Source organism: Sorex fumeus, unplaced genomic scaffold (genome assembly GCF_029834395.1).
Source record: "Sorex fumeus unplaced genomic scaffold, SorFum_2.1 ptg000072l, whole genome shotgun sequence".
In the NCBI taxonomy this organism is placed as follows: domain Eukaryota; kingdom Metazoa; phylum Chordata; class Mammalia; order Eulipotyphla; family Soricidae; genus Sorex; species Sorex fumeus.
In genome coordinates, this window is record NW_026606129.1 from 59,351,912 (window position 1) to 59,374,855 (window position 22,944).

The window sequence follows — 22,944 nt, forward strand, 5'->3', positions numbered from 1 at the left end:
TAGAACATTTAATATATATATATATATTATTTTTATTAGTGAAACACCATGAGGTACAGTTGTAGACTTAGAAATTTTTCTGCTTGGGTTTCAGTTATACAATGATTGAGTACCTATCCCTCCACCAGTGCCCATTCACCACCATCACTAATCCCAGTATTCCTCCCACTCCCCCTCACCATGTTACCCTACCTTTGTGGCAGGGCACTCCTTTTTGTTCTCTCTCTTTTCTGGGGTGCTGTGGTTTGCAAAAGAGGCACTGAGTGGCAATCATGTTTGGTGTATAGTCTACTTTCAGCATACATCGCCCATCCTGGGCGGATCTTCCCGACACACTTTATTTGGTGCTCCCTTCTCTATCTGAGCTGCCTTTACTCCTAGAGTGTGCGGCTGGCCTCCAAGCCATGGAGTTAACCTCCTAGTATTTATCTCGGCTATTCTAGAGTATTAGTCTCCTATTTAGTTACTTTATGTTCCCCAGATGAATGCAATCTTTCTATGTCTGTCCCTCTCTATCTGACTCATTTTGCTTAGCATGATACTTTCCATGTAGTACCACTTGTACGTAAATTTCATGACTTCATCCTTTCTAACAGCTGCATAGTACTCCATGGTGTAGATGTACCAAAGTTTCTTTAACCAGTCATCTGTTCTCGGCCACTCAGGTTTTTTCCATATTCTAGCTATTGTAAACAGTGCTGCAATGAACAAACAAGTGCAGATGTTGCTTCGACTATGCTTTTTTGCCTCTCCGGGTATATTCCCAGGAGTGGTATTGCTGGATCAGTCAAATGGGAGCTCAATTTCTAGTTTTTTGAGAATCGACCATACTGTTTTCCAAAAGGGCTGAACCAGTCGGCATTCCCACCAGCAGTGAAGGAGGGTCCCTTTCTCGCCACATCCACGCCAACACTAGTTGCTTTTGTTCTTTTGGATGTGGGCCAGTCTCTGTGGTGTGAAATGATACCTCATTGTTGTTTTGATCTAGAGCATTAATATTTTAACCAAAAAAAAGTAAAGGGCAAAGTTCCAAAGACACAAGCTAATAGAACAAGTTAGCTGAGCCTGTTCCTTTAAAAAATTTTTTTAAGGGTACAACTAAGACAATCCCACTTGTACTTCATTGGACATAAATAGGAAGGTCACATGATAATAATCTAGCTCGAAGGAATTCTAGGAAAGTGGATCCTTTAGATGGGTTTGTTGCTATCATGGCCAAAATTCTGCTAAAGAAGCAAAGAAAAATGGATATGGAAAAGCAATTAGCCATGTTTGGCATAGAGAGTAACATAAAATCTTGCCCAGCTTTTTCTGTTAGTTTTTAGTCCAACTACTAAGAAACACATGCTGCTGAACACCCTGCATGCCTATAATGGAAGACAAAAAATTTTCTTTTTGCTAAGCAGTTCATGTGTGATACTAATGTAGGCTTAGATACATGTCTCCTACTTGAAAAGATGTTCTCGGCATAATATACTTGAAAAATAAACTTTAGGCACAGATAGCAATGTTGGAAGTTTACCTAAATTCATTACACACAAAAAGGCTCTTAGGAATGACTACAAATGGTTGGCATTTTATCTGTTACATATATCAACACCCGTGAAAATATGCACATTTGTTACAAGTCCAAGTAGCAGAAGAACAAACACCTGCACATATTCAATATTCTAGATGCTTACCAGGAATGGTAGGATAAGCCAGCTGCTACTTTCCTTTCTGCCCAAATATTTTCCAAATATTAAGCTATTTTTGTTATTGCAAAGAGGTAACAAAATTCACAGAACTAAGTACTTAACAATTGGCCACTATATTTATGACAGATGGCTACATTTACAATTACTAACAGTCTTGCTACTGTTTGAATATAAAAACCAAAAAGTTACATAAATTACATGCTCAGTTGCCTTACTTCTAATTTAACTTAAGGAAATAAGAATTAATTTGATCTATTTTAAATATTTGCCAACAGGACGAATTCAATGACGTATGGAAGGATTATACTGAATTCACTGTATTCTACTTCTTGCCACTAAACAATATATCAGCTTGCTTTTCTACTGAAATTGCATAAAATAGATAGGACAGCTAATTTAAACAGTTGTTTGCACATTCAATATTTATAACCCAAATCTTGCATGACTGACTGGAAGCAGTGAGTTAGAAGGTTTAGCCCAGCTGCTGCCTAGAGTGATGGATGGCCTCGAAGAATTTCTTGTTCACTGACCAGATCAATCACATAACAGAGTAAAAAAATAAGATCAGCCTAAAACTAGATTCCCAATGTTTCCATCAGTATGCAAAACTGTTGCGAGAAGAAATGTGTCATAAAACATAATGTGAAGCTACTTAAAAATAATAAAAAATATTCACCAGAGATGCGACAGATTGCAAATAAAAATGATAGGGTGACTGGATAATCTGCTTTTTAACTGAATATTAACTGAAACTTTATTACATCTATAATACAAAGTGTCAGCAATGTGTAAGTAAAATTTTGACCAAGCTCAGATTCACAAGTAAAAGAAGAGAAACACTTTATAAATCACTGAAAGAGATGCAGTTTTGGGGACAGTATTTGCAGTTGAATTTTATTTAATCAAACTAAAAGGTAGTGTTGCAGCAATGATTATATAGTGCTGTCATAAATTATTTCAATGCCTATCCTAAAATTTAATGTTTTTGAATGTGAATAAACATTTGATGTTCTCAATTACAGCAATTCATTCATTAATGCTTAACCATCTGCAATGATGGAAGGTAGTAATACTGTGTGGTATTGTCTTTAGTGTGTGCAAGAATAGATCTGACTGGTGTGTGAAGACTCACTGTAAGCACATATTTCCAGTTCCTCTTTCAGTCAGGATGGTTCTTTAGAAGTGGTCAAGGTGGGAATAATTCCACCAAGGAAATGAGCAAATACTAAACATCAGGGGTCCACAACGCCCTACCTCACTCAGAACCACTGTTAAACACTTGTCAGTGGATTGTAACTTCATTTACTGGGCTAAGGATACAGTGAAATGGGAGGCTGAAAGGGCTAAGAGCTGAGAGCAAAGGGCTAAGGATCTGTTGAACTGGTGTATTACTTTACAGGCTCAGACAGAGGGTAGTCCTAAAGGGGTCTTTAGTATCTAAAGATGTCTATAAATAGAAACTAGAAGTATGAAATGACATGTAACACATCTTATGGGACTCAAGCCATATATCTCCTAACTTTATATGAGATCAGGAAGAAGAAGGATAGGAAGAGAAACATAAGACCTTATGAGGCATAAGGGGAAAATGTTAAAAAATGAAGAAAATAGCAACTAGTGAGAAAAAGATGTACAAAAGACTGGAAGTAATGAGTGTTGGCAGGAGTGTGGTGAAAAAGATATCTTCATTTAAAAAAAGATATCCTCATTCATTCACTGTTGGTAGAAATGTTTTCTGGTTCAGTCTTTATTATACAGAGATCTCAAAAGATTAATAGAACTCCCATATGACCTAACAATTCCACTTTCTGGCACCCATACACATAAATAGTAAATTGAAAAAATACATACACACCTATATTCATTGTAGTGCTCAGAAAAATAAACCAGGATATGTCAATAAACCAAATGTCTCACAACAAATGAATGGATCAAGAAGATATGGGGCATATATACATAATGAGATACTATGCAGCTAAAAGAAAACTATAAAATTCGCTGCAACTTAGATGGAACTGGAGAAGATCATGTTAAGCAAAATAAATAAGAAGTAGAATAGCAAATATTGGATGATCTTCTTCATCTGTAGAATACAGAGAGAAAAAACAAGGGAACAGAGAGCATTAAAGAATGTCAGACCCTTGACCTTGGGTTACACTGATTATTAAGCAGTGGGGTAAAAGATGGGGTAAAAAACTAACCTAGAGGTGACACAGAATAGTGGTGCAATATTGTGAGTATTTTGATGGTGGTAGGGTGCAGCAACTTTGTATCTCCGTATACTTGACATAAGCTAAACAGATTTATTTAAGTTCCTAATAAACAACTGTTTCTTACAAGTAGTAGTTCAGTTTTACTTTGCATCTCTTGGAAAGAAATTAACTTGTTTCTGATGGCCTTTAGAAGGCAGGGGTAGTCGGGAAGGAGTAGAAAATATGGATTAAATAAAATTAACTCTCTGAAAATGAGAGTATGTATGTGTAGGAAAAAACTTGATTTTAAAAAAAGTAAAATAAGAAATCATAACTATAAAATTATACTATATTGTCATACTTTTTTTCAACTCAAGCAATAAAAGGCAGCCAAGATATCAGGAGAACATGCTAGGGTCAGGTCCCCTTTTTCATCTGGGTTTTAAGCTTTAAGAAACTCAGTATCCTGAATGTCAACATTACTTTTTTGGGAACTCAGGTATGTTTCTAGAAATAATAAGTTAAATAATACTAACATATCTCTAATCAAGAATGGAGCTGCTAGAATGTATTAAAAGTTTATGCTAAAACATCAAGCCAAAAACAGAGTGAATTTGCACATTTACTACAAATTACTGTTTATGGTATATCAATAATCACATGCAATTTTAAATAATGCAAGGAGATAGTTACAATAGGTGGAACTTAATCTTGTAGGCTTGGATTCTGTGGTAATGGTACAATGGTAAAGCACTTGCTTTGCAGGTGTGAGACCCTGAGTTTGAGTCTCTGGCACTGCTCTGCACAGCTAAGTAAGATTCTCAGATCTGCTGGTATGAACTGTCTCTGCAACCAAGAGTACAAACTTCAGGATACCATATCCAAGTGTGTGTGAACACTGCAACTAAGTGTGCAAGAACTATAACCGAGTATGTGAACAAGCAAAGTACAACTTCTGATGTCATAACAAGAACCTCAGCAACAACAAAGGGAAGGAAAAAATGTTAAGATAACAATAATAATTATGTATATGAAGCAGAACCAGTCTTGTTACTTACTGCTAATAATTCAACAAACACCAACAATGTTGGGAATTTCTTATCATTGTCATTTTCATCCCAGTGGAGATAACAGTGAAAAAATGAATGCACTATTCTGTTGAAAGTAACAGAACTATATCAGAATAGTACAAAACCCTACAAATTACATAATTTTAGAATCTTCTTTCCAGCTAACTCCAAAACTTCATTTCTATAAATGGAAATTCTAAATATACCCCAATCTTCCCAATTTGTGATTGATTTGTGATCCCAATCTTACCAAATTTAATCCACCGTATCTTTCCTCCTTTGCCTAAAAGAAGTAAACCAAACCACAAATAGAAACTGACTTAAAAGGAGTCTAGTAGTGTAAGGAGCTAGAAACTTCTGAAGCAAGGAATGAAGGCCTACCAATGCTTATAGTGCTAACTACCATTATAAATCTCTCTGTAAACAAGCTAAAACTCCAGTGAACTCTTCTGCTGCCTATTAAAATATTTTCTATGATTAGGAGATTAGAAATGAAAGGTTCAATGATAGCCAAATGTTTTTTTTTCCCTTTATTTTATTTTACTTTTTTAAAGTTGTAGATTTACAATTTTTTGTGCTTTGGTTTCAATTATACAATGATCAGATACCCATCCCTCCACCAGTGCCCATTTTCCACCACCATGGATAATATCCCTCCCACCCCCATCCCCCCATCCCCCCTGTCTCTGTGGCAGGGCAATTCCTTGTGTTCTCTCTCTCCTTTTGGGTGTTGTGGTCTGCAAAAGAGGCATTGAGTGGCAAACATGTTCAGTCCATAGTCTACTTTCTACATGCATCTCCCCTCCTGGGAGGATCCTCCAAACATCCTTTATTTGGTGCTCCCTTCTCTATCTGAACAGCCCTTTCCTCTAGGATACCCGGCTGGCCTCTAAGTTATGGAGTAATCCTCCTGGTGCTGATCTCAGCTATTCTTGGGTATTAATCTCATACTTTGTTACTTTATATCCCCCAGATGAATGCAATCTTTCTATGTCTATCCCTCTCTTTCTGACTCATTTCGCTTAGCATGATACTTTCCATATTGTACCACTTGTATGTAAATTTCATGACTTCATCTTTTCTAAGAGCTACATAGTACTCCATTGTGTAGATGTACCAAAAACCCTCCATGACATTGAAGCTAATGGTATCTTCAAAGATGCCACGCCACTGGCCGAGCAAGTGAAAACAGAGATAGATAAATGGGACTATCTTAAACTAAGAAGCTTCTGCACCTCCAAAGAAACAGTGACCAAAATACAAAGACAGTCTACAGAATGGGAAAGGATATTCACCGAATACACATCTGACAAGGGGTTGATATCCAGGATATACAAAATACTGGTTAAACTCCACAAGAAGAAAACATCCAACCCCATCCAAAAATGGGGCAATGAAATGAACAGAAACTTTCTCAAAGAAGAAATCCGAATGGCAAAAAAGCACATGAGAAAATGCTCTACATCATTAATCATCAGGGAGATGCAGATCAAAACCACAATGAGATACCATCTCACACCTCAGAGACTGGCCCACATTCAAAAGAACAAAAGCAACCGATGCTGGCGTGGATGTGGCGAGAAAGGGACACTCCTTCACTGTTGGTGGGAATGTCGACTGGTTCAGCCCTTCTGGAAAACAGTATGGACGATTCTCAAAAAATTAGAAATTGAGCTCCCATTTGACCCAGCAATACCACTCCTGGGAATATATCCCAGAGAGGCAAAAATGTATAGTCGAAGTGACATCTGCACTTGTTTGTTCATTGCAGCACTCTTTACAATAGCCAGAAACGGGAAGAAACCTGAATGCCCAAGAACAGATGACTGGTGATAGCCAAATGTTTTGACTTCTCTCCATCTAGTTAGGATAGAAAGCTGTTTATGGATATATAAATAATAAGTCCTTGAAGTAATAAGTGTCATAAATGCCATTATATGGGGTTGGAGACAGTATAGAGGTTAAGGATTTACCTTCCACATGGCCAACCCCAGCTTAATTAAGGAAAACATGTACGCTCAATAGCACATCAGGGAAGGCATTTGATTTGTACTCAGCCTACAGATTCATTCCCTGGCATCCCATATGGTCCCCCGAGCACTTCTAGGAGTAATTTTCCTGAGTGCAGAGCCAGGAGTAAGCCCTGAACATTGCAGGATTTGTCTCAAAAAGCAAAAACTAAGCAAACAAACAAATAAAAAAACCCACAAGATACATTTAATTACCGTATACACTTTATTCTGCTGCAGTCATGTTTATGAATCCAAATAAGGTTCTATAGTAGTTTTAAGTAGTTTTACACTCAAATAAAAAACTATAGTTCATGGGAAACATAAAAAATATCAGAAATGCTAAAAATATCACCCCTTCTCTCCCCCCCGCCCGGATTCTCCATGTACTTATTACTAGAAAACTTATTGCTCCAGGGACCATATGGGATGCTAGTGATAGAAGCCAGTTTGGCCACATGTAAGGAAAGAGCCCTAACTGCTGTACCATCTCTATAGCACTTTTACTATTATTACTAAAAAACTACATAAAGTTTCAATTTTAGTTGCTAAGAAGAAATTCATCATTTATACTAAATAGTGCTAGAATGATCCATTAATGAAAATGTCTTAATTATTATAAAAGCTATGCTTATGATGACATGGGTTCTAAAACATGCACATTATACTCTATAGATGTCTAAATTTATTTTTATTTTGAGGAACTGTTCTGAGGCACTGTCCTCCCGTTGTTCATCAATTTGCTCAAGTGGGCCCAGTAACATCTCCATTTTGAGACTTGTTGTTGCTGTGTTTGGCATACTTGGCATATTGAATATATCATGGGTATATATATATATTTTTTTTTTCTGTGCGCGCGGATACTGTCGGTAGCTTGCCAGGCTCTCCCAGAGGGGTAGAGGAATTGAACCCGGCTCAGCTGGGCTGGCTGTGCGCAAGGCAAATGCCCTACCGCTGTGCTATTTGTTTTGAATATTTTAAATAACAAACAGTCAGAATAAAAATAAAAAGAATGAAAAAAATGAAAAGAGCCACACCAGAAAAAAATTTCTCCTGATAATAAAATGTCAGCTATTACCAATGGTAGTGAGGAAATAAACATAATTTCAATACTGCCAAAGTAAAGAAGGGAGACCACTGAAAAGATCTTTGATTTTTCATTACTTCAATCACCCCTGTTAGTGAAGAACACAGGTAGTGGGAAACAGCAAAGTCCTTGAGCCAATAAAAGTCAACCTAGTTTATCTATTTTCCAAGGCCCTTTTTCTTCACAGGTGAACTAACATTCATTCCTCTCTATGGTGCTACACTTGAGGTCTGGTTACCTGTAACATCCTTCATATCACAACATGCATGCAAGGAGTTTCTCCATTTGTCTTTTTAATAAGTCACTAGTAGTCATATGCAATGAGTCACTTACTTTTTTTTACATGTTTATATTTCTTGCTTCTCTCCAAATGGAGAAATTGCATTAGCTAACAGTCATGCAGACCAAGAAAAGCTTCTTTTCCAATTATCTTTTTCAGGACAAGAATCATGAAAATTTTAGAGGGTGAAAAGGCATGTTCAACTTTACTCAAACTTGTTTCAGAAGAACAGTTTCAAAATTAAATATCCTGGAACTTTGATTGGCACTTAGAGATATAAGTAATATTTATTGTATATTATCCTATCTAACCCTCATATTACTCAATCAATAGGTAGCACTGCACTGTCCTCCCGTTGTTCAACGATTTGCTCAAGTGGGCCCAGTAACATCTCCATTGTGAGACTTGTTGTTACTGTGTTTGGCATATCGAATACATCACAGGGGGCTTGACAGGATTTGCCGTGCGGGCGGCGGGATACTCTCGATAGCTTGCCGGGCTCTCGGAAAGGGGTAGAGGAATCGAACCCGGTTGGCTGTGTGCAAGACAAATGCCCTACCCACTGTGTTATCACTCCAGCCCAAGTCAATAGGTATAAATATCGTTTTTAGCACCAGAGACTCAAACTCAGGGTCTCATACCTGCTATACATTCAACAATGTTGAAAAACTTGAACACAGTCTCTAAGCTAAGACATGCAGAGTAAGTAACTCCTAGTCTTATACTCAGACCTAGCTTAGAAGCCTAACTTCTGCTCCAGTAATGTATGTAGCAATCATTTAATTGTATAATACTTTAATAAATGTGTAATAGTTTATTCTGATTTTACAGACTAAGAACACATCTCAAAATGTGAATATACACAATTTTTATTTTGCTAATATTCTATCTAGGTTATCTAAAGAATATAGAAAAAATAACTTACAACAGTAAATGAAACAAATTAAGAAGCATCAAAAAAAAGACTTCTCACAGGACATATGTTTTACAAAAAAAGAATATGGCATCTGAGTTATATACCTACATGTGTTATCTAAAACTTACACATGAAACCTATTTTAAGGCATGCAAATGTAATACATTATGAAAGTCAGTATGCAAAGCATCTTAAAATTTCTCTTTACCAATGCATGTAACAAAATATACTGATTATGGAAGTATATTTAATTGGTTATAATTAAAATAATGATATTTAAATACTGATGATATCAAAAAGAAAAAAATAGAAGTTGAAATTAGTTATGAGACTAATTCAAAATGTTAATGACACTTGCAATATTGATAGTGCTTTAGTATATGATACTAATATATAAAAGAGCTATTATTGGACATTTCTGTTCAGTTCTAAACATATTTACTTATAAATGAATTCCCTCAATGGCATAAAAGATTTCACTAAATATAATAATTTACAATTAGATTTATCTACTTTTACAAAATAATTTAAGAACTATTTTCTTCAACAAAAAGTATTAAAATGACCAAAAAGATAAGAAAATAATATTCCAGAGAAAGAATGGTGCTTGTTTCACAATCACAATCACAACCATCCTGTTATTCGTCGATTGCCTCGAGATTTTTTTTTAAAAAGTGCCATATTCAAGACTCTTTCAGAGTTAGGAGAATGAGACTCTTCATTGTTACTGGTATTTGGCATATTGGGTACGCCACGGGGAGTTTGCCAGACTCTGCCGTGTGGGCAGGTTTCATTCGGTAGCCTGCCCGGTGCTTGTTTAAAGGGCTAGAATCTCAAACGTTCTCTCACCAATGCCACTTTGACTTACAGACACAAAATGTAGATATTCTCCCAATTCTGATAACTTCAGAATGGTTGAAAAAGACCAATGGTGGGGCTGGAGCAATAGCACAGTGGGTAGGACGTTTGCCTTGCATGCAGCAGACCCAGGTTCGATTCCCAGCATCCCATATGGTCCCCCGAGAACCGCCAGGAGTAATTCCTGAGTGAAAGAGCCAGGAGTAACTCCTGTGCATCGCCGGGTGTGACCCAAAAAGAAGAAAAAAGAAAAAAGAAAAAGACCAATGGCATATTTAAAAACAAAAAAAGAAAAAAAAAGAAAAAGAACAATGGCATATTTAAAAACAAAAAAAATACAAAGAGGACTGTGAAGCGATATTTAGTTTGACTAATAGTTTCAAAGACGTCTTTGTTGTCTCCAATAAATATCACTAAAGAATAGATGGTAAGAGTAAGATTCAGAGATAGAAAGGTCTGAAATTCTGTTGAATTTATTTACTAACCTCTTTATTCAGTTCATTAGCAATAACATACAAAAGAGGGATAATATAGGGCAACTGTAATTAAATTGAACAACAGTTACATTTCCACTAGCTGGAAATAGAATAGAAAGCTTTGAGATTGACATAGACCTGAACTTCCTAAAAATTCATTGTTTGTCTATTTCTTTGCATCTTGGGTCACATCCCAGTGGTGCTCAATGTTTACTCTTGCCTCTGCACTCTGGCATTACATAACTTCTGGTAGGGTATGCAGGCTCCCATGGGGGGCTAGGAATTGAACTCAGCTCCTTGGGATGCTTGAAAGGTATGCACTCTATTTACTATACTATCTCTCTAGCCCCAAACTTCCTAAACTTTCTTAGCCTTGCTAAGAAAACTTGCTAAGTCAGTATAGTTTTACTCAGGCAATTTAAAAAAGGTCATATATCATTTTCTTAAGAGGTACCTGAGAAATAATTTAAGTATCTACCTCAAAAGTACATCACAACAGGATAGAGCAAAAGAGTAAGGAAAAAAAATACAGAACGAGCATCATAAATTTTAGATTACATTCTAGTTTAATATCAGAACGTTGCAGTAAATAAATCAGAAAGGATAAAACAAAATTTGTAAAAATTAGGTATCTTTTTTTTTTTTTTTTTTTTTTTGCTTTTTGGGTCACACCCGGCGATGCTCAGGGGTTACTCCTGGCTCATGCACTCAGGAATTGCCCCTGGCGGTGCTCAGGGGACCATATGGGGTGCTGGGAATTGAACCTGTGTCGGTCATGTTGGCTGCATGCAAGGCAAACGCCCTACCCGCTGTGCTATTGCTCCAGCCCCAAAATTAGGTATCTTTAAGGGCAAGAATAAGTGCAGTGTGAAAGGTGCTTGCCATGCATGTGGCAAACCTGCATTCTATCCTAGAATCCCACATAGTTTCTGGAGCTAGAATTAAACACAGAGCTAGAACTAAGTCCTAAGCACTGCTAGATGTGACCAAAAACAACAAAAACAACAGACTTGGCATCTTTTTTAGTGATCTCTAAGAATCTGCCTCATCAGATTTCGAACAAAAGCAGTATTCAAACAGCTAAGGATTTGACTGCGTGAAACCTTCCAGCAATAATATTCCCTAGGACCAACAGAAGCAGAATTCCCATCTCTCCAAACAGCACGTGATGCTCCCGCCCACCACCGTTTTATCATGCTTTCATCCCATATATCGTAAAAGCATTGGCTGAACTGAATAAAAATGAGGAAAATAATGTCATTTCACTAGAGGCACTAACAGTACCAAATGTCTCTGAGAATTCATTGAGATAATGACAAAATCAGGATAGAGAAAGGAATTAATGCAGCTCAACAATATTCAGTGAAATGAATGCAATTTCTGTCTAAAATATTTAATATTCCAAATCATTTACAGTGATTGTCAACATCAAATATAAAAATTTCTATTTCAGAAGGCAGCAGGTTCTTTTCCCAGAGCTCAAGTTCAGGGTATTTCTCCCAGGCACCAGATGCCTGCCCCCAGGCTCTCAAACACCTAACCACCCACACCTGGGATAGGGGTGCAGCTAGCTTTCAATTTCCTTGATGATGCATTTAGGAGGAGAATACAAAATGAAGGAAAACTCTTAAAAATATGTTGTTTATCAAATCATTTAATTTCAGGTTACAGTATGACTATGGTACACTAAAAGACTTTGGAAATGAAAATGGAAACTAAGTGCTAAGAATTAGCAAATCCAAATGAAGATTTACTTGCAAAAAATACAAGGACAGGACTGCATCCCTTTTGTAGGGTTTACACAGAAAAATATGAGAGTATTCTGTTACTTTCTTGCTAAATACACTGTGTTAGCACAGTAAACACTACCCTTGTACTACATGTAAAATGTACGTGTGGAGTAGCAGCTGGTCAAGCTATGAAACTCGAGACCACTTCACCAAGAGGTGTAGGGGATTTTGAATAATATAATTTTCAGATGTTAAAGGTAGGATGAAAAAAGCTAGGACTGACAAAAGTAGAGAATAAAGTAAAGATTAATGAAAAAGTAGTGAAGTTGTTTCTTTGTTCCCTCTTTTTTTTACAGGGATAGTTATTTGGGAGCTTGGGGGACACAACACAGCCAGTGGTACTCAGGGGTTATTCCTGACTGCTCAGAAGTCACTCCAAGCAGGCTCAGGAGATCATACAACATGCCAGGGATTGAATAGAGTTGGCCACTTGTAAGACAAGTACCTTTACTCTATACATTGTCTCTGTTTTCTCTTTTTCTTTACATGTAATATGGGTATTATCCCATTTGTGATGAAAAATACTGGGGAAGAAAAGAGATGGGTAAAACTGCTTTAACTTTTAAAGCTAATTATTGCTAAGAAAAGGTAAAGATAAAAAATAAATTTCTTTGGTAATAGTTGCCTTCCTAGAACATCTGTAATGATAACATTATATTATGGAAAGCCCCTAAAGAAAATGTAGAAGATTTAATACCTCCATCAATAAAAATTCAAATGAAATTGACTACATACTGAGAGTAGAAAAATACATGTATGTTCAAGCATGAAAGCATGATACAGTGGTACAAACACAGATTCTAGATAATATCTGAATGGGAAATTCCTCAAGTTTACAGATTTATGCATCCTCAAAGGTAATCCTCAAAGGCAATAATTATCACTACCATGTAGGCCTGTTTTCTTTTTTTACTTTACATGTAATATAAGTAAAATAAAATACTTAAGAGTACTTCCAAGTGCATAGAAAGTACTTAACAAATGCTTGCCATTATCACTGTATGCTAACTTACTCATTTAATTCTCAGAACACCACGAGGTAAGGTATTATTACTTTCAACCTAAATAGAAGATAAGTTTAATTAGCACAAGGTTCTGACTCTGAATCTTTCCAGCTCCAAGACCATGCTCTTAGTTTCCTAACACTTTGTAAGTTCCCAGAGGTCTTGTTCTTATGCCACCGTAACATTTGTCAAGATGTAATTAAAATGTCATTTAACTGATGTTTCACTTTCAGAATAAACTATATGAGGGTGATTGAATTTGTTTCTTCACTTCAGTTCATTAGTCACTACTAGACACTCATTCACATTTCAGAGTTTTTCTACCGGGCACTATGTCAGGGCCTGGGATATCAAGCTGAGTTAAACAGAGGGAATTCCTGTATTCATAAAACTCAAAGATACTCAGATTCATATAATGAAATAAATACATAATTATAAATTATCATAGTGGGGATGGAAAGTTATGGGTAATAGAAAGTTTAACAAAGGAGAGGATGAGGGAAGTGGGGGAGACACTGCGGCAATGATGAAAGGAAATGGAGTGTGTGGGGACAATATTTTTATGCATGAAATCTGACCATTAACAGTTTTGCAAACTATGGTACCTAAAATAAAAATAAAATAAAATAAGCATAATTTAGTTGAAAGAGCTTAAAAAAAGGACTTCCTAGAGAAAGGACACCAGCAGAGAAGACTGAACAGAGATTAACAAAGCAAAGAAATGGTAATATAAACACTTGGTGCATAGGACCATAAGAAGAGGTTATGAAGGAAAGAAAGCAATTTGGCTGGAGAGGAGCCAATTCCGCTGACAAGAGAGCTCACAGCACAACAGAAAGAGATAAGAAAGGAGAGGTGAAAGAGCAGGGCACATAAACATTAAGGACTTGGAACTTTATCATTGGTACAAGGAGAATTTTACTTTAGCTATGATGTGGAGACTAGAGAAAGACAGGCAAAGAATCTGTAAAATCCATGAGCTAAAAAAAAATTCATTATTCTAATACTACTAGTCAGGAGAAATATGGTGATGGCTCAAGACTTGAAAGGAAGCAGAGACAGGATGGGGAGAGGTATACAGATTCAATGTATAGCGACCCCTCCATGGCTGACACTGTTCCTTACAGTAATAGATATCCAATAATTCTGTTTACTGAATAAATAATTCCGCAAGCAAAGGTACTACCCATTCGAAAACATCCTCTAACCCACAGATACAAGCCCTCCTCCTGAGCAGTATAATCATACAATGGACATAAGAGACACAAAATGATGTTGAAAATGATTAAATTCATAAACCAGCTGGCAAGATTGCAGTTAGATAAAGCTCTTGATATGTTAATGTATCTTTGTGAAACAAAGTGCCTTACCCATTCTGACAACGGAAAATTTTAAAACTCAGATATCTTTCTGCTATGTGACTTTCCAAGCTTGTTATAAAATGTATTATTTAAAATAGCCTGAAGCTACACTGCTAGAAACACAGTAACACACTAAAGGGGTTGAAAGAAAGTCCTTTTATGAACAATAAAAGAAAAAGCTGTAGTCAGACAATTTATACTTGATATATATATATAAAGCAAGAAAAGTATACCTATATATAATTTTAGAAATTTACTTTCCTCTTATAAAATATGGTATCTGTCATTTCCTGGGCTGGAGGGATAGCACAGTGTGTAGGGCGTTTGCCTTGCATGCAGCCAATACGGCCAACCCGAGTTCAATTCCTCTGCCCCTCTCGGAGAGCCCAGCAAGCTACTGAGAGTATCTCGCCTGCACAGCAAAGTCTGGCAAGCTACCTATGGCGTATCCAATATGCCAAACATAGTAACAAATCTCACAATGTTACTGGGCCCAATCGAGCAAATCAATGAATCACGGGAGGACAGTGACAGTGACAGTGACCTGTCATTTCCAAAAATATCAAAGTATTCTGATAATTATTAGCAAGAAATTCTTATGTAAAGTTAAAATTTTTTCTTAACAGAAAAATGCACAAGGTCTTGATAGAGTTACTTAATAAATGTGACCTTTTGTTCATATAAAATTTATTTTGTAAAATTGTAAAAATAAAGCCATGTTAGATTTAAATGTTTGTCCACATAGTGATGAGAGTAAACGAATTCATAATTATAGTCAACTGAAATAAAAAGCTGTTACTTTCATAATCCATGAAAATGTTTATCACTGATACAATGATAAATTACTAATAGGGTAACAAAGGAATAGTCAGTCTGGCTTAAATCAAAGGCAATCTTGTTAGAAGTTAATACATTTTTCCATTTTTGAATAAAGATTTACTTATTCTTAAATTAGGTAAGATAGCTTAATATGGAGCCGGAGAGTTAGTACAGGGCTTAAGGTGTTTATCTTGCTTGCAACTGACTATGGTTCAATCCTTAGTACTAAATATGGTCCCCTGAGCACTGAGGAGTGGTATCCAAGCCACTCTGGCCCAAAAGCCAAAAATGAAATTAAAGAAATAGTATAAAATGCTAAAGGAGGATGAAAAGCGCAAATACCTACGGGTGTATGTGAAGATTACTTTTGCAAAGAAAAGCATTATTAAGAGATTTATCTTGCAAGGCTTTGATTAAAAACAAAATCAACTCCTAAGACTCCAACTTCTGCTTCTGGTGAATCTGAAAGTATAGGTAGGAGAGATCAGAATAATAAGAGATGTTAGATTTAATTTTACATAAATATCTTAACAGGCACTGTAGCACTGTCCTCCCATTGTTCATCAATTTGCTCGAGCGGGCACCAGTAACGTCTTGACTGTGAGACTTGTTGTTACTGTTTTTTGGCATATGGAATACGGCACAGGGAGCTTGCCAGGCTTTGCTGTGAGGGTGGGACACTCTCGGTAGCTTGTCAGGCTCTCCGAGAGGGATGGAGGAATCGAACCCAGGTTGACTGCGTGCAGGGCAAACGCCCTACCCACTGTACTATCACTCCAGTCCATCTTAACAAGCTAAAAGGTAAAATAAATTTCTTCTTCTATTGAGTGGGAAACCATTTTCCCTATTATCTAATGAAAATAAGCATTATATGATACTCTGATTCTTTATATAATTCTCTGATTCTCTTTAGAGCCTTGAAAATGTTTTTCTGTAGAAAAATATGTATAAAAAGAAAATAAAGCTTTGGTTATGTTACATAAGAACTATTATTATTATTACTATTATTTTTAATCTTGATGACCACAGCAGATAACAGAAAATCTCAGAAGTTATCTGAGGTTTAGAGTTGAAGAAAAGATTTAAAGTGAAATAAAACTATTTTATATAAGAATTTAAAAATAAATTGTTCCATCTACCTTTTATCACTGAAGAAAATGAGATTTCACACTATTTCAGCTAAAATTTATTTTTACCTTTCTATTCTAAATTTCAATGATGTAATTCACATAAACAAAGAAATTAATAACCTCAGATTCATACTGCTTCCATTTTAAGAAGACAGCCTTCCCAGAGAGATAGTACAAGAAGGAAGCCTGCCTTACCAGTGGCTGAACTGTATTTGAACCTGGCACCCCACAGAGTCTACCAAGCCCCCCAGGAGTGACCCCTGAGCTCAGAACCAGGAATAAACCCTCAGCACAGGTAAGTGTGGCCCCAAAACAAACAAATGAAAAAATACACATATAGCTTTCCCGTCCTCTTAGTTTGTACTCATATAACCACTATAAATTCACCTTCATAAATGGAAAAGGCCATTAATTAAAACAGGAAAAATAAAAGTCAAAATTTAGGCTCTGGATAGCTACTACAAAGAAAAAATATAAAATAGCAGACCTTAACTGTAATGTAATTGAAAGTTTTAAATTTATTCATGAAAGTAAACAACACTTAATTCTATATGTGTCTAAATGAAGTGTTATTTTCATTACCAAATAATATCAGACAACAGCTCAACTGAAAGTTATATATCTGATTTTTGTAGTGATAGCAAAACGGGTAGGACTTTTCCCATGCACGTGGTTGACCTGCGTTCAATTCCTCTGTCCCTCTCAGAGAGCCCGGCAAGCTACCAAGAGTATCCCATCCACATGGCAGAGCCTGGCAAGCTCCCTGTGGCATATTCGATATGCCAAAAACAGTAACAAGTCTCACAATGGAGACGTTATTGATGCCCGCTCGAGCAAAACCATGAACAACAGGATAATAGTGCTACAGTGCTAACCTACTCAAAATGTCATTCAAAATAAATATACTTCAAGTCATCTTCATATAAACAGGACAAACCAATACTTTTACACTAAAATACAAGTTACAAAATAAGGTGCTTAAATCAATTTTAAGCCAAACACAGTTTTGAATAGTAGATAGTGAAAACATAGCATTACCCCTCATTTGGACCCAAATCTCAAATGCTTGGATTATTTATTTCTTCAAGAAGCAGACTATTTAATCACAAAAACATAATCCTTGATATTTTCTTAAATAGATGGAATTTCTTTTTTTCCCTAGGGAATTGCCAGATTCCAGTGATATCTAAGAAATACGATTAAATTAGTTTAATTACTTCATGTCGACTTGATAAGTCACTGCTCTTTAATGCAAAAACTGCCACTTGTAATTAATGACTGTTCATACTGCCTTAATTGATCAAATGTCTAGTGCACATAAAACATTGAAAGAAGTTCTGTATATCTTACAGCAATTCGGTGGAGAAGTCTTGTCCCAGGGGTATGTAAATCTGAAGTACAAGAAACCTCTGGATCAGTCCAACTAGAATGAGAGGGGGGAAATAAAGATTCAAATGTCTACACCATTTATATGTGCATATAAACAAATACAACCACAAACCATCAATAAGCTGAAGCTTTTAGCAATATAATACAGACAACAATAACAGTATCCATGAATTACAACTATTTATTAAAGCAAAAAGTTGATGAAAATCAAACTTTAACAAAAATGTTGCCTTCTAAAATCCCATCTGTGGGGTTGGTAAATTTTTTTAATGAAAATTTAAAAAATAGTAATTTTTATTTACTATTTTTATTAGGTTGCAAGAAACTGAACACACAGAACTGCATTCAATAGAGACATATAAAATTGAACTACAGATTCCCATCAAGGCAGTCATAAAAGCATGAGGCAGTTATTTTTATTCACTGACAGTTTTAACTGTACTAAACCATTTAATAAAAAACAATAGATCAAAAACAACAATTCTAATTATGAAAACGCCAACTGAAGGCTTAAGAATCATAACTAGTTCATATGGCTTTAAAGGTGTCCACTTTGTAATGGATGGAAGCAACTATTTTGATTTAAAATACCTTTTGTTAAGTTAATACACTTTAATTAATTTAATTCTCTCAAATTAGTAATTGGGATTTGTTTCCCAACCAGATTAAAAATATTTAAAGAAGAGGGAATTCCCATGGCACTTTTGATGAAATCTACTTCAAAAATAATTGATTTTATATTACTTCTTTTGACTGTAATGTTTTGAGCTACTTTTTTTACTTCTCAACTATATGTAACTAAACATTCCTGATACCTATTCTCTACTTTTAAATTTTAGACACTGTGATTTACAATATTATTAATGATAGGATTTTATGCATACACTGTTCTAATACCATAACATCCACCAGTGTCAACCTAGACAACATAGCCTTCCTCCTCATTCCCCACCACTTTAATCTCAGTTCTGTCACCCAGTACAATTATGATACTCTTTCTAGATGTTTCATTTTCCCATCTTTCTAAGACATGCCTATGAGAACCAGTTTTTTCTAACTTGGAACTCTGGGCAAAAATAACCTTGACCCATCTATAAACCTCTCCTACAAATCTAATAGTAAAAGTCAACACAAAGAGTTCAAGTCTGCATGTTTGCTATTTTCTAGTTATCCTGACTTAGCTGAATAAACTTAACTGTTTTGAGATAATAACACATTTTTAGATAGTGTATACAAAAGACCTTCTGATTTATAATTCTCATGGTAGACTTGTGCAACATTCTCGAACAATTTAAGTAGTACTGTATTTTACCCTAAACATATTTAATCACATATATTAATTCTAAAATAAAACAATAATAATTTTAACTTAAAATACTAAGTTTGTAAATGGTTTCAAGAGAATCATCAGTGCAGTAAGCAACCTAATGAAAATACAAAATTAAACACAAGTGCTTTGGAAATTCACTAGGAATCAAACTCAAATGCATTTATGGAAAAAAGCAAATGAAGCAAACCAGTGGTTTCTTGACTACAGAGCAAAGTGAGATACAAAAACAAGGACAGCCTAAATAAACCATAAACCATTTTTAATCTTTCCCATATCTCCCATTGAATCTTCTCTTATCTACCGTATTTTTTCTTGCAGAATGGACTCCATAAATAGAGCTGAGGAGCACCAATGTAGGAAATCAGTATTTACAAAAGGTCCCTAGATAATTTTATAAATCTCACTAACTTAAAATATAAAGACTAATACAGATAGAGCATTTTTCTATGGACTTTTTTAGATATGAAAGATATTTGCCCTCAAAAATGAAATCTTTGTAATTCAACTTTCTCAGATGTAGAAGTCCGAGTTCTCAAAAGGCTTTACTTACAAGATTAAAAGAATTATGATGATACCATATAGTGATTATCTGACCCAAAAGAATTACTTTAATAATATTTTTTGACATACAGTGATGGTCACTGTCACTGTCACTGTCCTCTCATTGTTCATCGATTTGCTCGAGCGGGCCCAGTAACATCTCCATTGTGACAACTGTTACTGTGTTTGGCATATTGAATACATCACAGGTAGCTTGCCAGGCTTTGCCATGTGGGCAAGATACTCTCGGTAGCTTGCCGGGCTCTCCGAGAGGGGCGGAGGAATCCAAGTCGGGTTGGCCATGTTGGCCGCTTGCAAGGCAAACGCCCTACCCGCTGTGCTATTGCTCCAGCCCACAGTGATGGTATATGTCAAAAATGTTAAATAAACTTTATAGTATGATATTTTATAGTGGCCAAGTAAACTGAAACTTACTCTTTATGTCAACTTTATATTTAAGCAATGTTAAATGTGGACCTACTATTAATCAAAACAAGTCCACTAAACACACAAAATTCATAAAAGTATGTCTTTTTTACTGGAGGTTAACATGGTAAAATATACATATATCAATTTTAAGGTCTTTTCTCTGACCTCACCAGCTATTTGTAACTTTTCGGGCCCTTTTTTTTATTTTAAACATACTTAACTGGTAAAACACCAGTAGATTTTTAAATGTTTTTCCAGTTGTTTCACTTTAGCAATTAAGTTGGATACCTACATACATTTCACAAGTATTAGAAAGTCGTAAAGACAATGTCAGTATAGTCATTCTTGACAAGTGCCCTGAAAAAGTATGACTCTGGTTTCTTTAGCAGTCCAGGCATAACACACTCAGCAGATTTCTCTCACTTAGACACAGAAGACAAGAAATAGTTACACCTTCTGTTACTGTCACTGTTCTCCCGTTGTTCATCGATTTTCTCTAGAAAATAATGGCTTACTGGCTCTAGCGGGCCCAGTAACATTTCCATCATGAGACTTTGTTGTTACTGTGTTTGGCATATTGAATATGCATCACGAGTAGCTTGCCAGGCTTTGCCCTGCGGGCAAGATACTCTCGGTAGCTTGCTGGGCTCTCAGAGAGGGGCGGAAGAATCGAACTTGGGTCGGCCATCTTGGCTGGTGCAAGGCAAATGCCCTACCCGCTGTGCTATTGCTCCAGGCCATGTTTTTGTTATATTACACCTTCACTGTGGGCTATTTTGTATTCCTTGGGATAAGTTAAATAAAACTTGCTTTGACTCTTTTCCCCCTTTTTTCCTGACCATACTTGGCAGTGGTTAGGGTTGACTCCTGATTCTGTGCTCAGGGATCACTCCTGGCATGGCTCAGGGGACCATAAGGGATACTGGAAATTGAACCCACATCAGCCTTGTGCAAGGCAAGTACCCTACCCGCTGTCCTATCACTTGGTTCCCAATAATCCAGTTTTATGCATGAAAGGTAGAAGAGTCTAGACAAGGTTGGAGTGATCTAATAGGAGATAGGATATTTGCCTTGCCTAAGGCTGACCTGGGTTAGGTCCCTGGTATCCCACATGGTCCCCTGAAGCCATGTCAGGAGTGATCCCTGAGAGAGATCCAGACTTCCCAAAAACAAAAAATAAAAAACAAACAAACAAAAAAGTAAAACAAGGGGGAAAAAAACCCAAACAAACAAAACCAGGTTACTGGTTTTGATTTATACCTCAAGATTATTTGTGTGGAATTTATTTGTGTGAAAATGAGAACCATTATTTGATACATATTTACTGAACATTAACTACGTGTAGGACTCAAACATAAAATTTTTAAAATAAGACATATATGGTCTCTCTTTGCGAAAAACACATCCTATGTCCATGAAGTAGGAGATTTAGAATCAATGGAAGCAGGTAACCTTGGATCTGCAGAAGAAATAAAACGAAGAGTGAAGATTTTTCTAAAGAAACAACAATGTATTCCATTGGAAGAATAAAAAGAAATTAGCTGTACTAATAAGAAAAATGGAGGGGAAAAGAGAGGAAAAAATAACTACAGGAAAAGGCCACAGAAAATTTGAATACCTTAAAAGTCTAAAGAGCTGGCAAGAGAAAAAGAAACAGTGGGAGGGGACTTCAGGAGGCACTTCTGGCAAACAGGAATGTAATTTAATCAAGTAGCCCTGGAAAGTAATGCAAAATGATCTAGGTCATCCTGAAGTCAATGAAAGGCTACTTACACATTCATTCATTTATTCAACAAAGAATTATTGAATGTTAATGTGCAGGGTGCTAAGGTGATAGAGTGATAAGCTATGCTTTAAAACAGTAAGGATATCTGCTTAGTTGGAACAGACCATGGAAAAGTTCTCAGGGCATCAGATACTGCAGGGTCCCATAGATCTTTGGTTTTCACTCAGCATACCTTAAGTTAGATGAGTTGTTTACATCTAAATGTACAAGTTTGAAGTTTTGGAGAGAAGTCTATTATATGTCAGCTATAGCATGACAGGCAGTATTTAAAGCCATGTAATTAGAGCCACTAATTAAGAGAATAAATAATGAAGATGAAGCAAGGACTGTGAGCAGGGCCCTGAAACATTAGTTGAGATGGAGAAAAGTGGAAGAACCATAAAAAGAGTCTAAAAAGGAAAATCAGTGAAGCAAAAAGGAAACCAGGAATATGGCAATCTGAAAGAAGAGTGAAGAAAGCATCTCATGGAGGAAAGTGACATCTTTCTTAAGTCCTGCTGGTATTTTAATAAGATCAAAGGTAAGAACTGGTCAAGAGATTCAAGAATACAGAGGTCAGTATGACTTCAATAAGAGTACTATAAGGAGCCTTCAAAGGGCCTTAAACAAGAAGACATAATGAGATTTAGTTGAAAAGAATACCAAAGTGGGAGCAGAGAGAAGTCTGGGGGTAACTCCATAAAGATGACCTTATTCTCCAGAATAGCTACAATTTAGACCAACCAAGGCTTCAGAGATGCTAATCCTAAGAGATGCAATATTTGATTCAGATGCTACAAGA

At 36.1% G+C, this 22,944-nt stretch overlaps 1 protein-coding gene across 3 annotated transcripts in view; it reads right to left on the bottom strand.

Moving 5' to 3' along the window:
- CFAP20DC (CFAP20 domain containing) overlaps positions 1 to 22,944 on the bottom strand; it is a 328,442-nt gene that overhangs the window by 285,932 nt on the left and 19,566 nt on the right. For all 3 annotated transcript variants that reach the window (XM_056129486.1, XM_056129487.1, XM_056129485.1), the window contains exon 4: positions 18,040 to 18,112. In XM_056129486.1, the coding sequence (XP_055985461.1) occupies positions 18,040 to 18,112 (73 nt within the window). The remainder of the gene's footprint in view (positions 1 to 18,039; positions 18,113 to 22,944) is intronic.